General features: G+C 43.8%; 1 protein-coding gene and 3 long non-coding RNA genes across 5 annotated transcripts in view; 2 read left to right on the top strand and 2 right to left on the bottom strand.

Annotated features, from left to right (window-relative positions):
• LOC147346637 (uncharacterized) overlaps positions 1-11,022 on the top strand; it is a 118,740-nt gene extending 107,718 nt beyond the window's left edge. The window contains exons 5-7 of the long non-coding RNA XR_015153059.1: positions 1,582-1,681; positions 5,646-5,740; positions 10,800-11,022. This is a non-coding gene — a long non-coding RNA (uncharacterized LOC147346637). The remainder of the gene's footprint in view (positions 1-1,581; positions 1,682-5,645; positions 5,741-10,799) is intronic.
• LOC147346636 (uncharacterized) lies at positions 1,771-11,795 on the bottom strand. The gene is made up of 2 exons (XR_015153067.1): positions 11,559-11,795; positions 1,771-2,021 (listed from the first exon to the last, which is right to left on the bottom strand). It is a non-coding gene; the product is annotated as an uncharacterized LOC147346636 (long non-coding RNA).
• A 5,293-nt stretch (positions 11,796-17,088) lies between these two features.
• Positions 17,089-22,003, bottom strand: LOC147346635 (uncharacterized). Its single transcript, XR_015153060.1, has 2 exons — positions 21,828-22,003; positions 17,089-17,683 (listed from the first exon to the last, which is right to left on the bottom strand). It is a non-coding gene; the product is annotated as an uncharacterized LOC147346635 (long non-coding RNA).
• The window catches only part of TCP11 (t-complex 11), a 32,266-nt gene continuing 30,875 nt past the window's right edge, over positions 21,267-22,657 (top strand). The window contains exons 1-2 of one of the 2 annotated variants that reach the window (XM_086371296.1): positions 21,267-21,292; positions 21,589-21,663. In XM_086371296.1, the coding sequence (XP_086227422.1) occupies positions 21,603-21,663 (61 nt within the window). In that variant the 5' untranslated portion in view covers positions 21,267-21,292; positions 21,589-21,602. Of the gene's footprint in view, positions 21,293-21,588; positions 21,727-22,657 lie in introns of both variants that reach the window. The other variant, XM_086371295.1, reaches the window with a different exon arrangement.

Genomic DNA, 22,657 nt, shown 5'->3' with positions numbered 1-22,657 from the left:
CACTTCGAGCTAAGGAGCAATAGGAACTGGTTATACTTTCTTCCATGAAACAACCAAAATGACAGACAGACAGACAAAATATATGAAACAGTGGTTTTCAAACCATTTCAGGCAATGAAAGACAGTTACTGAGAGCAAGGAAAACACACAAATTCTTCCATTTCCCTAACTTTCTGCCACACAAGGGTTTCCAGGCTGTAACACAGGAAGAGAAAACCCAGGCAGAGCTCAGCCAATTCTCTGAGTGGAGAATTCTCTGCCTGAGGACAGAGTTAGAAATTTGGGGAGACCAAGGTGGCCAGAATTTGCAGGAGAGAGTCCCAAAGGGGAGAGAGGCTACACACCGGATCTAGAGCTCTGCAGAAGGTCTCCCTCAAGTATGCAGCATAACTGACCCCCGAGTGTGAGGAAACTAACCAAGGCCAGGGAAATAAACATCTGGAAAGATTAGAGGAGATAATAGGTGTTCACTCAGAGCTGGGAACAATGTCTATCACCACCAACCAGACTGGAAAACTTTGTAAGTCTTGGGGCTTTGGGTAGAATACTCAAAAGGGTATTGTCTCAGTAATGGGGGATAATTAACCCTATATTAAACATGGTTCTGTTCCTACCTAACAATTCTTAACAGCAAGACCAAAAGGATTGAACTGTGTCCAAGTAATCTAGCTCCCATACAAATCTCAAGAATATTTGTAGAAATACCAAAATATCCAGCACCCAGTGAGGTAAAATTCACAATGTCTGGCATGCAAACAAAGATTATCAGACATGTAAAATGTGACCCATAATGAGAAGGAAAATAAATCTATCAAAATTGACCCAGAACTAAAAGATACTGTAACTAGCAGCCAAGGATGTTAAACCAGCTATTATGACTGTATTTCATTTGTTCAAAATATGTATGTTATAAAAAAGATTTAAACCAAACTCTTAGAGGTGAAAACCAAGTGAGTGAGATGAAAACCACCCTGGCTAAGATTAATAGCAAATTAGACATTGCAGAAGAAAATTTTAGGAACAGGAAGACATAACAATAGAAACTATTCAAAGTTAAGCATAAAGAAAAAAAGTTTATAAACTGCAAAGAGTGTCCATGAACTATTAGACAACATCAAGCAGCCTATTATACACAATTGGAGTCCTTGAAAAAGAGTTAGGAGGACAGAAAATTTACTTGAAAAAGTGATGGCCAAAATTTTTCTAAATTTGATGAAAACTGTAAACTTACAGATCCAAGAAGCTCAATGAGCCCCACGTATAAGAAACCTGAAAGAGAACTACACCAATGAGTGTACGACCCAAATGCTCAAAACCTGTGTTAAAGAGGACATCTTTGAAGCAGCTGGAGGGAAAAAAAAAACCACACATTATATAGAGAAAAACAAATATAAGGATAGCTGCAGATTTCTCACTGGATACACTGCAAGTGAGAAGACAGTGGAGCAAAATATTTTAAGTCCTGAAAGAAAACAAAACTGTCAATCTAAATCCTATACCCAGGGAAAATATCTTCAGAAATGAAGATACTATACAGATCTTTTCAGACATATAAAAACTGAAAGAATTTATCCCCAGCAGAAAAGAACTCAGAAATGTTAAAGGAAGTCCTTCAGGCTGAAGGAAATGATACCAGGTGGAAATACAGATCTACCCAAAGGAATGAAGAGCACTGGAAAAGGTAACCATAGGGGTGAATACATGTTTTTTTCTTGGGGGGGTGGGAGGGTGGGGAGGTCACACAGCACTTGAAGCCCTTGGAGAAGCCCAGCCTTTAAAAACAGTTTTTTTATTCAGTCACTATTTTTGGCTGCACTGGGTCTTTGTCGCTACCCGCGGGGTTTCTCTAATTGTGGCGAGTGGGGGCCGCTCTCTAGATGCTGCGTGCAGGCTTCTCACTGCAGTGGCTCCTTTTGTTGATGAACACGGGCTCCAGGATGTGCGGGTTTCGGTAGTTGTGGCACATGGCCTCAGTACTTGTGCTGCATGGGCTTAGTTGCCTCGGAGTATAGAGAATCTTCCTGGAAAAAGAGTTGAACCCATGTCCCCAGTATTGACAAGTGGACTCTTTACCACTGCACCACTAGGGAAGTCCTAAATACATGTTTGTTTGTTTTTTAAGCAAGTATATATCTTTCAAAGATAACTGCTTAAACGACAGCAACAACAATTATGTATTGTGTGGTTTATTTCACATGTATAAGTAAAAAGTGAGACAGCAAAAGCCCGAAGGCCAAGAAGGGAGAAATGGACATATTCAATAGTAGGTTTCTTGTACTACATGTGAAGTGGTATAATATCAATTAAAGGTAGATTGTGTTAAGATATATACACCATAAACCTCAAAGCAACCACTAAAATAAAACAATATGCACAGCTACTAAGCCAACAAAGGAAATAAAATGGAGTCATAAAGAATACTTAATCCATGGGATTTCCCTGGTGGTCCAGTGGTTATGACTTCGCTTTCCAATATAAGGGGTGCAGGTTTGATCCCTGATCAGGGAGCTGAGATCCCACATGTCTCAGAACCAACAGAAGCAATTTATTGTAACAAATTCAATAAAAACTTTAAAAATTTTTTTCAAAAAGAGAAAAAAGGAACAAAAAAGAAATGGAACAACTGTAAAACACATAGCAAAATGGTGGGCGCACACTTAACAATATCAACAGTCCCATTAAAAGTGAATGGTCTGTGCTGCATAATTTCATTTACACGAGGTAACTAGAATAGCCAAACTCCTCGAAACAGAAAGTAGAATGATTGTTACCAGGGACTGGGGAGGGAGACAAGGAGTTACTGTTTATAGGAATAGGGCTTCAGTTTTGCAAGATGAAAAAAATCCCAAAGACTGTTTGTACAACAATGTGAATATGCTTAGCACTACTAAACTGTATACTTAAAATGGTTAAGATGGTGATTTTTATGTTGTGTATATTTTATCACAATTAAAACCAAACCAAACAAAAATATTCACATATTTCTTTGAGGTTAAAAATGAAAAAAAGTAAACGGTCTAAATGCTCTAGTTAGAAGGCAGAGATTGTTAGGCTGGATAAAAAAGCAAGACCAAATTATATGGTGCGCATAAGAAATACACCAGTTATTTTTTCAGTTATACATATATACATTTTTTATTTTTTATATTCTTTTCTATTATGGTTTATCATAGGATATTGAATATAGTTCTCTGTGCTGTACAGTAGCACCTTGTTATCCACTCTCTATATAAAAGCTTACATCTGCTAACCCCAGACTCCCACTCCATCCTTCCCTCAACACCCTACCACCAGTCTGTTCTCTGTATCCATGACTCTGTTTCTGTTTCATAGAGAGGTTTGTTTGCATCATATTTTAGATTCCACATATAAGTGACAGCATATGGTATTTGTCTTTCTCTTTCTGACTTACTTCACTTAGTATTATCATCTCTAGTTGCATTCATGTTGCTGCAAATGGCACTGTTTCATTCTTTTTATGGCTGAATAGTATTCCATTGCATATGTGTACTACATCTTCTTTATCCACTCATCTGTCAGTGGACATTTAGGTTGCTTTCATGTCTTGGCTATTATGAATAAATGCTGCTATGAACATAGAGGTACCTGTATCTTTTTGAATAATAGTTTTGTCTGGATATACACCCAGGAGTGGGATTGCTCGATTGGATGGTAATTCAATTTTTAGTTTTTTGAGGAACCTCCACACTGTTTCCCACAGTGGCTGTACCAACTTACATTCTCACCAACAGTGTAGAAGTGTTCCCTATCCTCCACATCATAAGAAATGCATTTTAAATATAAAAACACAGATATGTCACAATAAAAAAAGTTCAAAAAGATATATCATGTTGCTGCTGCTGCTGCTGCTAAGTCGCTTCAGTCGTGTCCGACTCTGTGCGACCCCAGAGACGGCAGCCCACCAGGCTCCCCTGTCCCTGGGATTCTCCAGGCAAGAACACTGGAGTGGGTTGCCATTTCCTTCTCCAATGCATGAAAGTGAAAAGTGAAAGTGAAGTCGCTCAGTCGTGTCCGACTCCTAGCGACCCCATGGACTGCAGCCTACCAGGCTCCTCCGTCCATGGGATTTTCCTGGCAAGAGTAATGGAGTGGGGTGCCATTGCCTTCTCCTATATCATGTTAACACTAGTCAAAAGAAAGATGAATGTGGGGATGTGATGTGCATAATCAATAATACTGCATTGTAGGATCCTCTATGACCCACCTCCCAGAATATTGGAAATAAAACCAAAAATAAACAAATGGGATCTAATTAAAATTAAAAGCTTCTGCACAACAAAAGAAACTATAAGCAAGGTGAAAATACAGCCTTCAGAATGGGAGGAAATAATAGCAAATGAAGCAACTGACAAACAACTAATCTCAAAAATATACAAGCAACTCCTGCAGCTCAATTCCAGAAAAATAAACGAACCAATCAAAAAATGGGCCAAAGAACTAAAGAGACATTTCTCCAAAGAAGACATACAAATGGCTAACAAACACGTGAAAAGATGCTCAACATCACTCATTATCAGAGAAATGCAAATCAAAACCACAATGAGGTACCATTTCACGCCAGTCAGAATGGCTGAGATCCAAAAGTCTACAAGCAATAAATGCTGGAGAGGATGTGGAGAAAGGGAACCCTCTTACACTGTTGGTGGGAATACAAACTAGTACAGCCACTATGGAGAACAGTGTGGAGATTCCTTAAAAAACTAGAAATAGAACTGCCATACAACCCAGCAATCCCACTGCTGGGCATACACACTGAGGAAACCAGAATTGAAAGAGACACGTGTACCCCAGTGTTCATCGCAGCACTGTTTATAATAGCCAGGACATGGAAGCAACCTAGATGTCCATCAGCAGATGAATGGATAAGAAAGCTGTGGTACATATATACAATGGAATATTACTCAGCCATTAAAAATAATACATTTGAATCAGTTCTAATGAGGTGGATGAAACTGGAGCCCATTATACAGAGTGAAGTAAGCCAGAAAGAAAAACGCCAATACAGTATACTAACGCATATATATGGAATTTAGAAAGATGGTAACAATAACCCTGTATAGGAGACAGCAAAAGAGACACTGATGTATAGAACAGTCTTTTGGACTCTGTGGGAGAGGGACGGGGGGCATGATTTGGGAGAATGGCATTGAAACATGTATAATATCATATAAGAAACGAATCGCCAGTCCAGGTTTGATGCAGGATACAGGAAACTTGGGGCTGGTGCACTGGGATGACCCAGAGGGATGGTATGGGGAGGGAGGTGGGAGGGGGGTTCAGGATTGGGAACATGTGTACACCCATGGTGGATTCATGTTGATGTATGGCAAAACCAATACAATATTGTAAAGTAATTAGCCTCTAATTAAAATAAATAAATTTAATTAAAAAATAATAATACTGCATTGTATATTTGAAAGTTGATAAGAGAGTAGATCTTAAAAGTTATCATCACAAGAAAGAAAATTTATAACTATGTGTGGTAATGGATGTTAACTAGACTTATTGTGGTGATAATTCTGCCATAAATGCATGTGCATGCTAAGTCACTTCAGTCATGTCCAACTATTTGTGATGCTATAGACCATAGCCCACCAGGTTCCTCTGTCCATGGGATTTTCCAGGCAAGAATACTGAAGTGGATTGCCGTGCCCTCCTCCAGGGAATCTTCCCGATCCAGGGGTTGAACTGGCATCTCTTACGTCTCCTACACTGGCAGGTACATTCTTTGCTACTACTGCCATATATTAAATTAAAATGTTGTATGCCTGAAACTAATATAATGTTATATGTCAATTACATCTTTAAAATGTCTATGTTTTGGAAAGATGTATATATTATTAGATTAAAAATAGTTATGAAACAAACAAAGAAACATGTAGTAGCTGTATTAATGTCAAAGTAAATTTCAGGGCAAAGAACGTTGTCAGGAATAAAGAAAATCATTTTATAATCATAAAGTGGCCAATTCATCAAGATGACTTAATTCTAAAAGGCTATTCACCTAGGGGCTTCCCTGGTGGTCCAGTGGCTAAGACTCCACACTCCCAGTGCAGGGGGACCACGTTCGATTCTTGGTCGGGGAACTAGATTCTGCATGCCACAACTAAGACCTGAAGCAGCCAAATACATAAATAAATGGAAGAATAAATAAATGAAGTCAAGTTTATGTACCTAAGAACAGAGCTTCAAAATATATGACTCAAAAAACAATAGGACTGCAAGGAGAAATAGACAAGTCATAATTACAAAAGGAGACTTCAATGTTCTCTCATTAATTGATATACAAGTAAGTAGAAAATAATCAAGGGTACAGAAGACTAACACCATCAATCAACTTGATCTAATTGACATTTATAGAATATTTCATCCAACAACAGCAGAATGTTTACATTCTTTCCAAATGTACACAGAACATTTACCAAAATAGGCCATATTCTGGACTATGTAAGTCTCAATATATCTGAAAAGATTCAAGTCATAATAAAATATGTCCTCTCATCACAATGCAATTAGAAGTAAATAACAGAAAGACTCTTGGAAAATCTCCAGATATTTGGAAACTAGATAACACACTACTAAATCACCATGGGTCAAATAAAAAATACAAAAGAGAAACTAGAATGTATTTTGAATGGAATGAAAGAAACTCAACATATCAAAATTTGTTGGCTGCTACTAATTCAGTACTTGAAAGGTCTCAAATCAAAAGTCTCAGCTTCCACCTTGAGGACCTAGAAAAAGAAGAGCAATTGAAACTCATAATAAGCAGAAGAAAGGAAGTAATGAAGATCAGAGCAGAAATAAATGAAACAACACAGCAAAATAATGAAGAAAATCAATAAAGGCAAAAGGAAGATCAATAATCTTGATAGACCTTTAACAATGTCGATCTGGAAAAAAGAGAGGGGATACAAATTATTGCTATCAGTAATGACAGTGGTGATCTCACTACAGATTTTTACTACAGGTAAAAAAAGACAATAAGAGAATATTACGAACAATTTTGCCAATGGCAACAATATAAACTAGACAACTTATATGTAACAGAAAGAAATCATCAGACGAACTATCAAAACTCAGTAAGAATAAGTAACCTGAAAAACCCAGTATCTATTAAAGAAATTGGGTTTGTAGCTTAAAACCTCCCCCCAAAGAAATCTCCAAGCCTAACTAGCTTCACTGGACAATTCTGCAAATATTTAAAGGAGAAAATAAATACCAATTATATACAAACTCATAAAACTGAAGAGGAGAAAAATTTTACAACTCATTCTGAGGCCAGTATTATCCTGATACTAAAACCAGACAAAAATTTATAAGAAAATAAAACTACAGACTAATATTCCTTATGAATGTAGATGCAAAACTTCCAAACAAAATTTTAGTAAATAAAACCAACATGTAGAGAAAACGCATCATGACCAAGTGAGATTTACTCCAGGAAGACAAGATTGACTTAATATTAGAAAATCAATATAATTCATGTTATTAAGAAAGAAAGAAAAGCCATAGGATCATCTTAATGGATGCAGTGAACAATTTTGACAAAAATACATCTATTCCTCGTTAAAAACTCTAAGCAAACTAGTAGTAGAAAGGAGATTCCTCAACCAGATAAAGAACATCTGTGAAAAACCTACAGCTAACATCATACTTAATGGTGAAACTGAATGCTTTCCCTCTCAGTTCAGTTGCTCAGTAGTGTCCGACTCTTTGCAACCCCATGGACCCCATGGACGGCCAGGCTTCCTTGTCCATCTCCCGGAGCTTGCTCAAACTCATGTTCATGGAGTCGGTGATGCCATCTAACCATCTCATCCTCTGTCGTCCCCTTCTCCTCCTGCTTTCAATCTTTCCCAGCATAAGAGTCTTTTCCAAAGAGTCAGTTCTTCCCATCAGGTGGCCAAAGTATTGGAACTTCAGCTTCAGCATCAGTCCTTCCAATGAATATGCAGGACCAATTTCCTTTAGGATTGACTGGTTTGATCTCCTTGCAGTCCAAGGGACTCTCGAGAGTCTTCTCCAACACCACAGTTCAAAAGCATCAATTCTTCAGTGCTCAGCTTTCTTTATAGTCCAACTCTCACATCCATACATAACTCCTGGAAAAACCATACCTCTGACAAGACAGACCTTTGTTGGCAAAGGATTGTCTCTGCTTTTGAATATGTTGTCTAAGTTGGTCCTAGCTTTTCTTCCAAGGAGCAAGTGTCTTTTAATTTCATGGCTGCAGTCACCATCTGCAGTGATTTGGGAGTCCAAGAAAATAAATTCTGTCACTGTTTTCCATCTCTTTGCCATGAAGAGATGGGACTGGATGCCATGATCTTCATTTTCTGAATGTTGAGTTTTAAGCCAATTTTTTCACTCTCCTCTTTTACTTGCATCAAGAGGCTCTTTAGTTCTTCTTTGCTTTCTGCCATAAGGATGGTGTCATCTGCATATCTGAGGTTATTGATATTTCTCCCAGAAATCTTGATTCCAGCTTACGCTTCATCTAGCCTGGCATTTTGCATGATGTACTCTGCATATAAGTTAAATAAGCAGGATGACAACATACAGCCTTGATGTACTTCTTTCCTAATTTGGAACCAGTCCGTTGTTCCATGTCAGGTTCTAACTGTTGCTTCTTGACCTGCATACAGATTTCTCAGGAGGCAGGTAAGGTGTTCTGGTATTTCCATCTCTTTAAGAATTTTCCACAGTTTGTTGTGATCCACACAGTCAAAGACTTTGGTATAGTCAATAAAGCAGAAGTATTTCTGCGTTCACTCTTAGATGAGCAAAACCAGGGATACTTCTGCTCACCACTTCTAGTCAACACTGTACTAAAGGTTTTAGCCAATGCAATAAGGCAAGAAAAAAAATAGGCATCCATGTTGGAAAGGAAGAAGTAGGACTCTTTATTCAAGACAACATGAGAGGGACTTCTTGGTGGTACAGTGGTTAAGAATCCTCCTGCCAATGCAGGGGATACAGGTTTGATCCTTGGTCTGGGAAGAGTCCACATTCTGTGGAGCAACTAAGCTCATGTGCCACAGCCCCTGAGCCTGTCTGCCCAGAGCCTGTGCTCTGCAACAAGAGAAGCCCCTGCAATGAGAAGCTGGTGCACTCAGTGAAGAGCAGCCCCTGCTTGCTGCAACTAGAGAAAGCCTGTGTGCAACAGCAAAGACCCAGTGCAACCAAAAATAGAGAACGTATTGAAAAAGGTAACACAATAGCAAAAGCATGACCCAGGAAGAAATAATCCGAGACTAGACTTGAGGAAAAGGAAAAATTTCCACTGTATGAAAGACACTCTTAGGAGAATGAAAGTCACAGAGTGGGAGAAAAATATTTGCAAAGCATATAACTGATAAAGGGGTTGTATTCAGAGTATGTAAAGAACTCTTACAACTCAGCAGTAAGAAAACAACCCCGTTTTTAAAATTAGCAAGAGATTTGAATTGACACTTCACCAGAGGAGGCATCTGAACGACAAATAGCACAAGAAAAGATGGTTAGTGTGATTAGTCATCAAGGAGATGCAAATTAAAACCACAGTGAGAAACCACTACACCGTTACTGGAATGGCTTATAGAAAGAGGAAAAAGACTGACAATACCAAGTGTTGGTGAGTATGTGGAACAACTGAAACTCATAAACTGTTGGTGAAAACGTAAAATCAGACAACCACTTTAGAGAAATATTTGACAGCTTTTTATAAAATTAAACATACCATATTGTCCAGCAATTCATTCCTAGGTATTTACCCAAGAGAAGTTAAAACATATGTCCACAAAAAGACACACTAGACTATTTACAGGAGTTTTGTTCATAAAGTCAAAAGCTAGAAATAACCCAAATATCCACCAACAGATACATGGATAAACAAACTGTAGTATATTCATAGAATGGACTAATACTCTGCAATAAAAAGGAAAAAAACTACTGATAAATGCCACAGAAGTAGATGACTCACACTGGCATCGTGCTGAGTCATAGAAGTTAAATACAAAAGACCACTATTACAGACTGAATTGTGTCCCCAAATTCATGTGTTGAAGCCCTAACCAATGTGACTTTATTTGGAGACTGGGCCTTTAAAGAGGCAAGTAAGGTTAAATGAGGTCATAATGGTGGTGGGGCCCTAATCCAATAGGACTGGTGTCCTTGGAAAAAGAAGAGGAGACACAAGAGATGCATCCACAGAGAGAAAGGCCACGTCCAGACACAGAGAGAAGGAGGTTATCTGAATGTCAGAGAGGGTTTAGGAGAAACCAAGCCTGTCAACACCTTGATCTTGGTCTTCCAGCCTGTAGAACTATGAGAAAATAAATTTCTGTTGTTTTAATAGCCTCCCAGTATGCAGTATTTTATGGCAGCCTTGGACAACTAATACAACTGTATATTGTATAACTCCATTTATATGAAGTTTTAGAACAAGTAAAATTAAGCTATAGTGACAGAAAGCAGATCCATGGTTGCCTGGGGCCTGTCCTGGGATAAGGAGATGGGTATTGACTACAGAGTTGAACAAATAAACTTTTGGATGTGAGGGAAATATTCTATTTAACTGTGGTGGTGGTTCCCTGGCATATATATCAAAGCTTATCAAAATGCATGCTTAAATTTGGTGAATTTCATTCACGGAAATGATACCTCAGTAAAGTTGATTTTAAAAGAAACAAAATATTATGTAAAAAGTATAGACAAGAATTCTGGAATGCAATGGAAGGGAGTTATGAAGTCCACTAATGCTTCATGGCTTTCATTTTGTTATTTTGGATTTTTAGAGTTGTCCCCCCAGCAAAGGAAGCTGTGGGTAGATTCAGCCCTACATACAAAGAGGGATGCAGACAGAGTGCTCCATGTTGAAGTCCTGTAGAGTTATAACCAGACATTTCCTTTAATTTATTCATGAAAAACAGCCAGCATTAAACATCAACCAACTATTACACTCAAAGGTATTTGTACTTGAAAAATTCTTAATATAAAAATTTGTGAGCTTTTGTTTTCATTTGTTTGGGGCTTTTTTGTTTTGTTTTTTCCCTACCAAGTCCCCATTTCTATCCTCAACTGATGATGAGGTTTTGCTTAGCCTGGGGGCCTATCTCTTCCTGGTCTTGTTCTCCAAATTGGACTGAGTGAAACATCAAAGCCCCTCCAGTGTGCTTGCCTCACAGAGACTGAAGATCCTCGCTATGGGTGCTAGAGTGTGCCTGTCTTAATTAGAGGGACAACTATTAACCTTCCTAACACAGCAACTCTTGCCTTCCTCACTATAGAGAAGAAAAGAGAGAAGAACTGGATTAGATGCTTTTAGAAGTGCTTGCCAGCTATATTATCCTCTGAGTCTTTATTAGGTCCATGTTTCTCTCACTCAACTATAATGAGTTCTCTCTCCGTGCTTAATTCTATATAGTCAGGGCTTGGGACACAGCAGAGAAGCAGACAGACATGGGTTGTGCCTTCACGCTGCTTGTATTCCAGTGGGAGTTCAGGGCTGCAAGCACTCAAGTTGAACGGGCATAAAGGGTAAGGAATGTACTGACCTGATGCTTGGGAATCAGGCAGCAGACTGGGTTACAGGGGTACCTCGAGACTGTCTGTGCAGTGAGGCTGTCATTAAGATGGCCATCAGGGACAGTTCCCACTCTCCTACCCTGGGAAGACAAAGTCAAAACCCAGGAGAGACATGCTCTCTTCCCAAAGGGAGTGTGATGAAACAGACTGGTGGGAAACTCGGCGAGAAACCTCTAGCCAATGTCTCCTTGCGCCTTAGTTAATCTGATTCGTGTCACGTGCTCCCTCTGAACCAATCACTTTAATGGAGGTGGATTTCCCACTAGACCAATCAGGCTTCTCCATGGAATTGGATGCGATGGGAATGAAAATGAAAGTGTTAGTCACTCAGTCCTGTTTGACTCTTTGCGACCCCATCCACTGTAGCATACCAGGCTCCTCTGTCCATGAAATTCTCCAGGCAAGAATACTGGAGTGGATTGCCATTCCTGTCTCCAGGAGATCTTCCTTACCCAGGGATCTAACTGGGGTTTCCTGCATTGCAGGCAGATTCTTTACTGTCAGGGCCACCAGAGAAGCCTAGGAATGAGCTGGGTGTGTTTCAGAGACCAGAAATAAGAGGCAATGCTTCATTCTAGTTGGGTTGTATTAACTAGAATATTCACTTAGTAAATCTCAACATTGGTTCAAGGCAGCTGATAGCCCTTTGGTGACTTCTAGAAGCATTGACTTCAAATACTGGTTTCAACTATGAACTGTTTCAAGGGAGTCACCTTATACTTTCACTGCGTGACTGTTGAAGGGCAGTTGGGAAAGACTGCTTTGGGGAGGCAACTCTAGAGCCAGCTGCCTGTGCACACAGCTTGGCTTTGAGTTTCTGTCTCTGGTATTTACTAGCTGGATAAGTCCCTTAAGCTGTTGGAGCCTCAGTTTCCATTCCTGTAGAATGGGCACCTTCTTTGTAGGATTTGTGAGAGGACTAAGTGAGAATGTATGTGATGCCCATTAGAACAGTGCCTGGCACATAGTTTTTATTTATTATTATTTATTATTAGTGTTATTATTTACATGTGCAGAGACAGTCTAATCCACCACATTACTAGGTACACCTGGGTTTGTTTTTTGCTGCACCAGGTCTTTGTTGCTGCATGTGGGATCTTTAGTTGCAGCCTGAGAACTCTTAGTCAAGGCATGCGGGTCTAGTTCCTTGACCAGGCCTTGAACTGGGGCTCCCTGCATTGGAGCAGAGTCTTAACCACTGGACCACCAGGGAAGTCCCACTTGGGTTGTTTTTGACCCACACCTTCATCTTCTCAGAATCTGACTTTAGGTCCCAGCTGAAGAATTGGAGTACCACTTACAGGCATTTGTCAAGGTTCTATCCTCCATCTGCACGGCTTTTCTTGTGTGCTCCAATACCTCCACTTTTCCGGAGGTGATAAAAAGACTGATCAAGGGTTCTGAGGTCCGACTCCCTGGGTTCAAGTCCCTGCCTTACTACTCACTGTGTGACCCTGTGCAAGATACTTAAATTCTCATCTATTAAGTGGGTGTAAAAGCAGCATCTTTGTCATGAGGCTGTTGTGAGAGTGATGGCTGTGCATCTGTGTGAAGGGCTCCCTGAGGGCCTGACGCATCGTAAGAACTTGATATGTGTTGCCTCATTATTATTACTGTTTCATCTAGCAACGATGAGTCCTGACACCATTTTTAAAAAAAAATTTTTTTTATGGCTGTGCAGGATATTTGTTGCTGCGTGAGCTTTTTTCTAGTTGCAGTGAATGATGGCTACTTTCTCGTTGTGGTGTATGGGCTCTTGTTGCAGAGCACAGGGTCTAGAGCCTGGGCTCAATAGTAAAGCCCCGAGGGCTTAGGTGTTCCTCGGCAGGTGGGATCTTCCCAGATCAGGGATTGAACCCTTGCCTCCTGCATTGGCAGGCAGATTCTCCACCACTGAGCCACCAGGGGAAGCCCTCTGACACCATTCTTGTTATCAGTTAGTCTCAATCTCTCTCCTTAGTTCTGCCTGCTTATTTCCACCTGCCTGCTGAATATTTTCTTACCAAGATCCAACCAAAACTTCATTCTCAATCTGTCCCTAAATCTAAAATATACCATCGACTTCCTCCTCCTTTCCCCAGATTTCCTCCTCTGCCTCTCTGCAGCCCTTCTTTTCATTAATATCAGCACCTATGGGAAACAAAGAGTCTTATTTCCTGTTTCAAGAATCCAAGCTATCAGAAAGCCTTGCTTCTCCTCCACTTGCCACAGATTCTCATAACTGGGGGGCACTTCCACCCAGCTTCCAAGAAATGAGGCCAGAGCTGTGAAGTGACCTGCCCAGGGTCACCAGCATGTGGGCGGCCGAAGTCTGCCTGCTTTTGTGGGGATTCCCCTTCCACCTCCCGGTGGCTCACTGTTCTCTGTGGCCATGGAACCACTTCTCCCCAGTTGTCCCAAGGACCTCTGGCAGGCTCACAGTCCCAGGCTTGGTGAGGCAAGGCTCTGTGTAGTTCTTGAAACAATTAAAATCAGATTTCATAAACCAAGTCTCCTGTTATCCTGAGCTGTGCGCTGGGAAAGGGCGGGAGGTGGGGGCCGGAGCGCAGAAGTAAGGAGGCTCACTCCTTTGAGAGTTTCCAAGCCTCGTGAGCAAGGGAGCACCCAAACTGACAGATGTGAGTCATTCTGAGTGTGCCTCTGTCAGTCACAGATGGGTACAAGAGATGCAGGGTCTGCAAGGGTTATGAGTGGTTTAACCAGTGTTTTTCAATTTGAGAAATTTCATGGCATAGAATTTGAGGGTGTCCGAGGAGCCCTCCGTGGTCCTTCTTGCACTTCCATCTCTCTGAGCCTGAGCTCTGAGGGGTCTCAGGTACTCACTCTGTAGCTGACAGGCACTGAAAGTGGGCCGCATGCAGGCTCCAAGCAGGCTTCAGACACCACAACAGCCGTCTACTTCCTCAGACTATTGAAGTCAGAAAATTCTTGCCATTCCTGAGCTTGTAACAGAGACTCAGACCCAGTGACCTCTTTTTGTTCCCACAGGGGGCTGCAGCCCCTTTGCAAGTTTAAACCGTTCAGATGCGCTCCGGCTTCATCTAGTAGACACCGTCGGTGGAGGACCAGGGCGGGGGGAGGCGGTGCTGGGAAGAGTCCCCAGGGTGAGAAAGAGGATGGCCACGGTCGCCCCATCCTCCCCGCCGGCCATGCGAAGAACACACGTCCTGAAGTAAACTGAAGTTTAAACTGTTCCCTGTTCCTAGAGGCAAAAAATACGATATAGACGACCATGACCTGAGGGAGGGGGTTTTGGAGGAGAGGAGAAGGGACTGTTTAGTGCGTAGTTTGTGTTGGGGATGATGAAAGTTTGGGGAGGTAATGGTGAAGGTTATACAACATTGTGGATCTAATTTATTTGATGCCACTGAATTGTACACATAAACAAATGTTTAAAATAATAAATATTATGCTATGAACTCTACCACACACACACACACACACAAACCCCCACGACAATAACTTAAAAAAAAAAGCAAAACCTTGTTTTCTACATTTCTTTTGAAACTGACTTCAAATAGACTGGCCTTCAAATCTGCTGCTGGATTCTTTGTCAGGAGATCATTATACTTTGCTTTAGGCTGGCGGTTCTAAAGAATTATGGATGACGGGAATGATTGAAACTGATTTATTTCTCAAGTGTTTGAGATTCCTTCATCCTGGTCCAATAATGTCTATTCAGGAAGAGCTTGTCTTTAGCAAAGTCAGAAAAATAAAAGAAAATGCACAGGCCACCATTTAAAGACGGCCTGGTTTAAGAAAATCTCTTATGTGAAATCTCAGATTTGGAGAACAAATTGGTGGCTGATGATTTGCTTTACAAAAGACTGATTCACTTAACAAAAGAGTTTTCCTCAAAGGTTCCTTTAAGGAGAGAGCCCCCTGGTGCATTTAATGATATTATTAGATTAAAAAAAAAAAATCATCCCGACCGTTCAAGGACATTGCACTGTAAACATGTGAATGCATTGTGTTGTGTTGTAAGAGTGGAAATAAAGAAGTCAGGACTCTTTGACAAATGGACCGTTTTTTGGCCCAAAGTAACACAAGGAGGAAGCAAGATGAGTGTTCTTGGCCTAAAATCCTGGCAGCTTTCTGGGAAGGCTTTGGGAGTTTGTGATTTATTTCAGACCAGCTAAGCCCGAGGCCCACGATGTGTCCATTTTAAGAACTTAGGGTCCACGTTCTAACTCTGCTCAAGCTGACCCCCATCACCTGCCCCAATCACAAAGGCCCTCAGACGTGAGCTCAACTCTGTCCTGCGATGGCAGAAAAATATATCTGTTGCCAGAAAGTGGATTCTCTCCGGTGACGAAGAATGATCCTTATTTATGTCTGCATAGGTACATTCTGGGGCCCATAAAGGTTTAATTGTCCCTCTAACTAGTTTTTAAAAAAAACCCACAAAAAGGCTGCCAGCTTTCCCCAGAGTTTAAAACCCACTGAATGCGGTTCAGTGGAAACTGCTCTAAGTGTGTGACTCGCGCCGTGTCCCGGGCACAAGGCGCGATTGTTGGGGGAGTCGAGAGATGCAGCTCTTAGGAGGGCTTTCAAAGTCAGTGTTTGTGGCTTTGGGCTGCTGCTGACCCTGGCTTACTCTAGAGAGAGAGAGAAGCAGCCTGCCCCTGGAAGTTACTCCCAAGGTACCACTGCCCCCTGCTGCCACCTCCCAGTTCAGGGGGACACCCCCACCCCCTGTCACAGGACCCTAAATGTCCTCCCTCTTCTCTCTGATGTTGCCTTTGCTGGTTTAAAAGATTCACAGGGCCCTAAAGACAGAGGAGACACAGAAAAAGAGGAAACATGTCTGCGAGACAAAAAGAGAAAGATGGGCCCCGTTAACGAACCCACTGGGCCCAGAGAGACACTCTGCCTGACCCCCCAGCACCGCTGCCTCCCCTGCTTGTGCCTGTGTGTTCATTTGACAATTACTGGCGGGATGCCGACTATGTGAGTGAAGTGCATACAGTTCCTGCTCTCAGAGAACTCAAAGTCTCCCGGTGGAGTTAGACAGTCCATCGGGGTTCATCACACACAACCGAGTAAGGACAAACTGCAGTGACTGCTGTGCAGAAAAAGGAATAGGTGTTGACAGAAGCTAACAGAGTTTGACATATATACACATGTCTGTCTGGAGACATGCTGCTGCTGCTGCTAAGTCGCTTCAGTCGTGTCCGACTCTGTGCAACCCCATAGACGGCAGCCCACCAGGCTCCCCCGTCCCTGGGATTCTCCAGGCAAGAACACTGGAGTGGGTTGCAATTGCCTTCTCCAATGTGTGAAAGTGAAGTCGCTCAGTTGTGTCCTACTTTTCCTAACCCTATGGATTTCAGCCTACCAGGCTCCTCTGCCCATGGGATTTTCCAGGCAAGAGCGGGTTGCCATTGCCTTCTCCAGTTTGGAGACATATATACACATATATATTGACATATATACAAATGTCTCTTTGCAAGAGAATTATTAAGTTAACCTTAAAAATGCATCCCAGCATACAGTAGATGCAGACAAATGCTGTTTGATTCCACTTATACGAGATACTTAGAATAGTCAAATTCACAGAGGCAGAAGGTCCATACATAGATGCCAGGGGCTAGGGGGTGGGGAGGGGGAACGGGGACTTAGTATTTAATGGTGACAGAGTTAGGAAGGTGAAAAATACGGGAGATGGATGATGGTGAGGGCTGCACGACAGTGCGAATGTGCTTAGTACCTCTGTACTATACACATAAATATGGTTACATGTGTTTTCTATTATGTGACTTTTACCACATTAAAAAAAGAAGAAACTAACGGAGGGCCATGGGAGGTTCTCTGAGGGAGTTATGCCTTGTGAGCTAGACCTGAAGAATGAGAGGGAGCGGGCAGGGTGAACAGGGGTCAGAGGAAGGGGCGGTGTGTGCAAAGACCCTGGTGCAGGGAGGAGCAGGACTGGAGAAGGAGGTCCCCAGCATGGCTGCTTTGTCTTCTCTTGGAACCCCTTCCCTGAAAAGATCTGTGATGAGTTCCCATCCATCACACGTCCAGGTGAGCTTCGAAGGGCCTCGTCCAGACTCGCCCCAGATCACCTCGACCCTTCTCACACTCCTCCTGGGTTCTGTGAAGAAAACACATTTGTCAAGAGACTAAAGCAAATAGTTTTTGACGTGCGGTTCTGTACCATAAGGGAGGCTATAATGAAGTCGATCCCAGTTTACATGACTCCAAATGGTTCCATTTAAACGTCCCACCCTGTATTTACGTGTCCCTACCACTTCAGTTGGCTGTTTATCTTCCACTGTACTCCACGCTACTTGCAGTCTGGGCCTTTAGTTAACATCATCCCTTACTATTTCCATTCCATGGCCTATCATTTACATTTTTCTTTAGGAAATGTAAATATTTATTTACCATATTAGCTTTTACTCTTACTTAGCTCTATATATTATGGAATAAACAGACTGTGATATGGGTTCTAGTCCTAAATTTTCTGTAAACTGGTGGTGACCTTAGACGAGTCATTTAACCTCACTGAACCTAAGACGCTTCTTTGTAAAATGAGGGGTGTTTTGTTTTTGTTATTTTGTTTTAGCTAGCAGATCCAATACTCAGGATTCCTCTTAAATTCTGTGGTCCTCTTACGGACATCCTTCTCTATACCACCCCTCTTTCAGAATGTCTTTGTGGTAGGATCAACTTTCTGTATAGATTGCTCTTGTGGGAAAGTGTACCCAGGATCGTATTTAATGAATGAGGATAGGTCATACTCTTGGGCTTGTGTTAAAGCACACATATGTGGGGAAGTGGTTGAGAAGTAGGAAGATTCTAGCTGCTGGCCTGAAATTCCCTTAGGCTACTTTTCAAACTGGGGTATCTGCACCCATAGGGGTACAAAGGTGTGCCAGTAAGTATAGGAAGCCCTTCCTCTTTGAACAAGAATGCTACTCAAAGATTTGCCAGAAGCAAATAGAGCAAATAGTGTTAAACATATGACATCTTAGTTTAAAACGGCCCCCCTGGGGTGGACAGCTCTGGGCACACTGCAGTGTGAGAGGAAACAGGGCTTCTGCTCTGTCCTTGGGCTGTGTGAGAAATACTTGCCTTATGGGTCTTTTGAAATATGTGCACTTTAATAGGGTAAAGGTGCTGAGTTACTCGGGAGGGGCACTCCCACCAAAGGACGGACATATATGGAAAATCCATTTTCACCCATTATGAGAGTTTAAAGAGGGGTCCTGAGGTTGAGGGGGAGCCAGGCTGAACAAGAAACCCATTTCTAAAGACCAAATTGGTTACACAATCTTGCTTAGGATTCTGGCTCACGGCTGGGTTTGAACTGATCCCAACATCTGGAAGCTCTCTCACCCTTTTTCTGACCTCCAGTAACAAATCTTCCATGTACTCCATTCTGGGACTTACCATACATACATGTTAGTTGTATTTTCTTGTTTATACAGCTCTTCAGCCAGTCAGGTGGCGTGAATTATTAAAAAATATATGATCAAGAGTCAAGACTTTGCTTGCCATGTGACTTTGGGAAACGCCCTGAAATCTCTCTGACCCGCAGTTTGCTCATCTATTAAATGGTCCAATATAACACCTGCCTTGCCTACTGAAAAGATAGAATTGTGTGCAGAGCGTATGGATTTGCAATGTAAAAGCGTTTTGTAGATCATTAAACAAAAATCAGTTATTATTAACTAAGATCCCAAAGGGAAGGAGAGTTTATCTCTTACATCATCTTTCTGTTCTCCTCAACTTCTAACTTTTGCCTAGTTGGTTCTGATAACTATTCGAGATAAGATCATGAAATGCTGTCCCCACGCTGACCCTGAGGAACTCCAATTCTGGCATTCTCTCCTGCCTCCTTCCTTCCCTTCTCTTCTGGCCGGTCTCCCCCCCGCCCCCCATCCATGCGCTCAAGCACTGCTATTTCCTCCTGCTGCCCCTTCCCCATAGCTTGGATAAGAGGAGGATACCTAAAGGGGCTGTGTGATATATATAGATGAACTGCTCAAGTACAGTAATTTCAGGCATCACTAGGGAGAGTCACAGCAATACCATTGTTGTGGGAAAACAAACTGGTGTCATTCTGAAAACTTTCTCCCAGAAATAAAAATGCACAAACAGAATTCTGGGAAAAAAAAATTTTTAAAGAGAAATCAATAACCTAACCTACATATCTCCCTGTAATAATGAAAAATATTTTCATTGAACTTGGCTCAAATCATGCAACTTCCTCCCACTTCTCCAGGCTTTGGGGAGTAGGCCAGCCTGCTTCACAGTTGACATCCCTGAGGGAAATACCAGGAAAAGGTGATGAGGAGGAAAGGGCAGGTTTAGTATGTACTGGTTTGAGATACTCTGGCTAAACAGTAACTTTGCCAGGCCATTCCCCTCCTTTCTACCTGGGCCTCAGAGTGAAGTGGTTTTTCTTAAGCAGAAATGTTCTTGGATCTCTTCATAATTTTCCCCTTCAAAATGTAGGAGTTGTGCAAGAAAAATCCACATTCCACACTAACAAGGCAAGGGTTATAATGAGAACTTGGTTTCTTACGAGGCAATACTTTCATCTTTTGTTTTATTTATTTATTTTCAAAGTAAGCTTTTGTGGTAAGAAATCAAGTCAGAGTAATAAAGAACGATGGGAGCATGTGGAGTGGAAAATTTCCTTTTCGCCACCGCCCCCCCCCCTCCCCAAAGTACACGGAACTGGAGAAGAGGGGGAGGGGTCACCTCGGGTCCTCACATAACTTCAGGGGCAGCAGGAACCCAGAAAGGCCGGCGATGTGCTCCCTGGAGCTCAGGGATCCGACCTCAACACCCACATGAGCCCCAGGACACCGCCCTCCCAGTCCCCACGCCTGCTCCGACCAGCACCCGGCAGGGTTCTCGGCTTCCACACCTGGAGAATGGGAGAAGGGCGCTCCTCCTGCAATGAGCCCAGGGCTAAGGAAACCACCTGCCTGGCTGTGGACCTGTGTTTCTCAAGCTTTCTGAACAGGCTGAAGAAACACAACAGTGCGCCTTCCCTTCCTCGCTCGTTTCAGGTGATCTTTTTCGCGGAGGGCGGGAAATGCCCGGCAGGGACGGGCCAGGTCACCGGAGGCCTCGAGCCCTCAGGTCACCGGAGGCCTCGAGCCCTCAGGTCACCGGAGGCCTCGAGCCCTCAGGTCACCGGAGGCCTCGAGCCCTCAGGTCACCGGAGGCCTCGAGCCCTCAGGTCACCGGAGGCCTCGAGCCCTCAGGTCACCGGAGGCCTCGAGCCCTCAGGTCACCGGAGGCCTCGAGCCCTCAGGTCACCGGAGGCCTCGAGCCCTCAGGTCACCGGAGGCCTCGAGCCCTCAGGTCACCGGAGGCCTCGAGCCCTCAGGTCACCGGAGGCCTCGAGCCCTCAGGTCACCGGAGGCCTCGAGCCCTCAGGTCACCGGAGGCCTCGAGCCCTCGAGGACAGAGGCCCTCGGCCCGCGGCTTCCACCCGCCGGCGGCGGCACGTGCCTCGCCCCGTTGCCCCGGAGACGGGCGGGGGTTTGTGCTCAAAGCCCGGCCTGTGCCACCCTGACGCGGGCGCGGGGGGTGAGCCCGGGCTTGGCCCTCCTGCCTGCACGCCACCTCTCGGGCCCTGCCGGCCGCCGCCCCCGCCGCCCCTCCGCGGTGGTACGGCCCACGCTTAGCGGAGGGCCTCCGCCCCGCCGACGCACGAGTAGCTGCGGGCCTCGAGGGAGAGGTGAGGGCCGGGGAGCTGCCCGAGACCTGGCGGGGCCCCGGGGCCGGCGCTTCGGGCGGGGAAGGCCGCTCTGCTCTGGCCGCAGTGTCCCGCTTGTGGAGGCAGCGCTCACTTCTCGGGTTCCCCTTCCTCCGGGCCCTTCTGCCCGCTTCCCTTCCTGAAGCTGCCTGCCCAGCTGCCTTAGTGGGGTCCACGTCGGGCGCGACGGGCCGGGCCCCACACCCGCCACCCCTGCGGTAGTTGAAGCGCCCTCTTCCCCGCCACCCACAGCGCCCCCGTTTACCTCCCCCACCCAGATTCCATCAGCAGGATGACTGACGTGGAGGAAAACGTGCCCGTGAAGGACCCTGGCGACGCAGAGAGCAGACCCTGTAAGCCCGAAAGCTCAGGACCGACCCGGGAAGACAAAAGCAGCCTCAGGGACCACCCTTCCCGTAGGTCCAGCCGCCCCCCCACCCCGGCCTCGGCCCTCGGGGTGTGCTCAGTGAGGGTCGGGTGGGAAGCGCCACCCTCCTCTCGCCCCCTCCTTCCTTACCTCCTCCAACCCCAGCCTCTTCCTTTCAGGCCAGAGGCACCCTATTCAACCGAAGATCTGCAGAGAGTTTGGGGTCCTGGAGAAAAGACGAGACCCAGGAGCGATTTCTTGAATCTGACAAGATTGAGGCTCAGTTCAGAGCCCTGTTTGTGTTCTGTTGTTTTTAATTCGTAGGTGGAACATGGCAGACACCTGGGGTAGAGTTTAAAGACCCGAAATGATCCCAGAGGGGCCCAGTGTTCTCTCTGTGCTTGGTGGACTGCATTAGCAATGCTGCTCAGGCCTCACTCTTGTAGAGGGCATGAGGACGAGACGGTTGGATAGCATCACCGACTCAATGAACATGAGTCTGAGCAAACTCCAGGAGATAGTGAAGGACGGGGAAGCCTGGTGTCCTTGGGGTCGCAAAGAGTCTGACTCCACACTGAACAGCAACAGTAGTACAGTGTTCTTTTTTGTTCCTGTTGGGACACAAAGTCTCTTCCACTCTTTAGGTCTGATCTCACTGGGGTTCATCCAGCATTTCTTTTATAATAATCACCAGATAATTTAAGTAGTCCTCAATCGGAAGGCCTGCCCCACGAGCCTTAACCACCTGAGTTAAATTCTTCAAATTCAGTCCCATTTCTTTCTCTTGTAGCCACACGGGGTCGCTGCTGGTTAAGGAAAAGTAGCAAATTGGGTGTTTTGGAATCCTCCCTTGGCATAGGTACTTTTCAGTAGATGTCAAACATGATGTGGGGTGGCAAATCACTTTTTTGGTAGAAACAGTTTAAGTTCTTGAGGATGTTATTTAAATGAATCCATAGACAAGACAGCTCTAACCTGAA

Source organism: Bos grunniens, chromosome 23, assembly GCF_055505025.1.
Source record: "Bos grunniens cultivar Pamir isolate PY7600 chromosome 23, Bosgru_T2T1.0, whole genome shotgun sequence".
Classification (NCBI taxonomy): domain Eukaryota; kingdom Metazoa; phylum Chordata; class Mammalia; order Artiodactyla; family Bovidae; genus Bos; species Bos grunniens.
The sequence above is the reverse complement of the archived record's forward strand: the minus strand, read 5'-3'. Positions and strand labels throughout refer to the sequence as shown.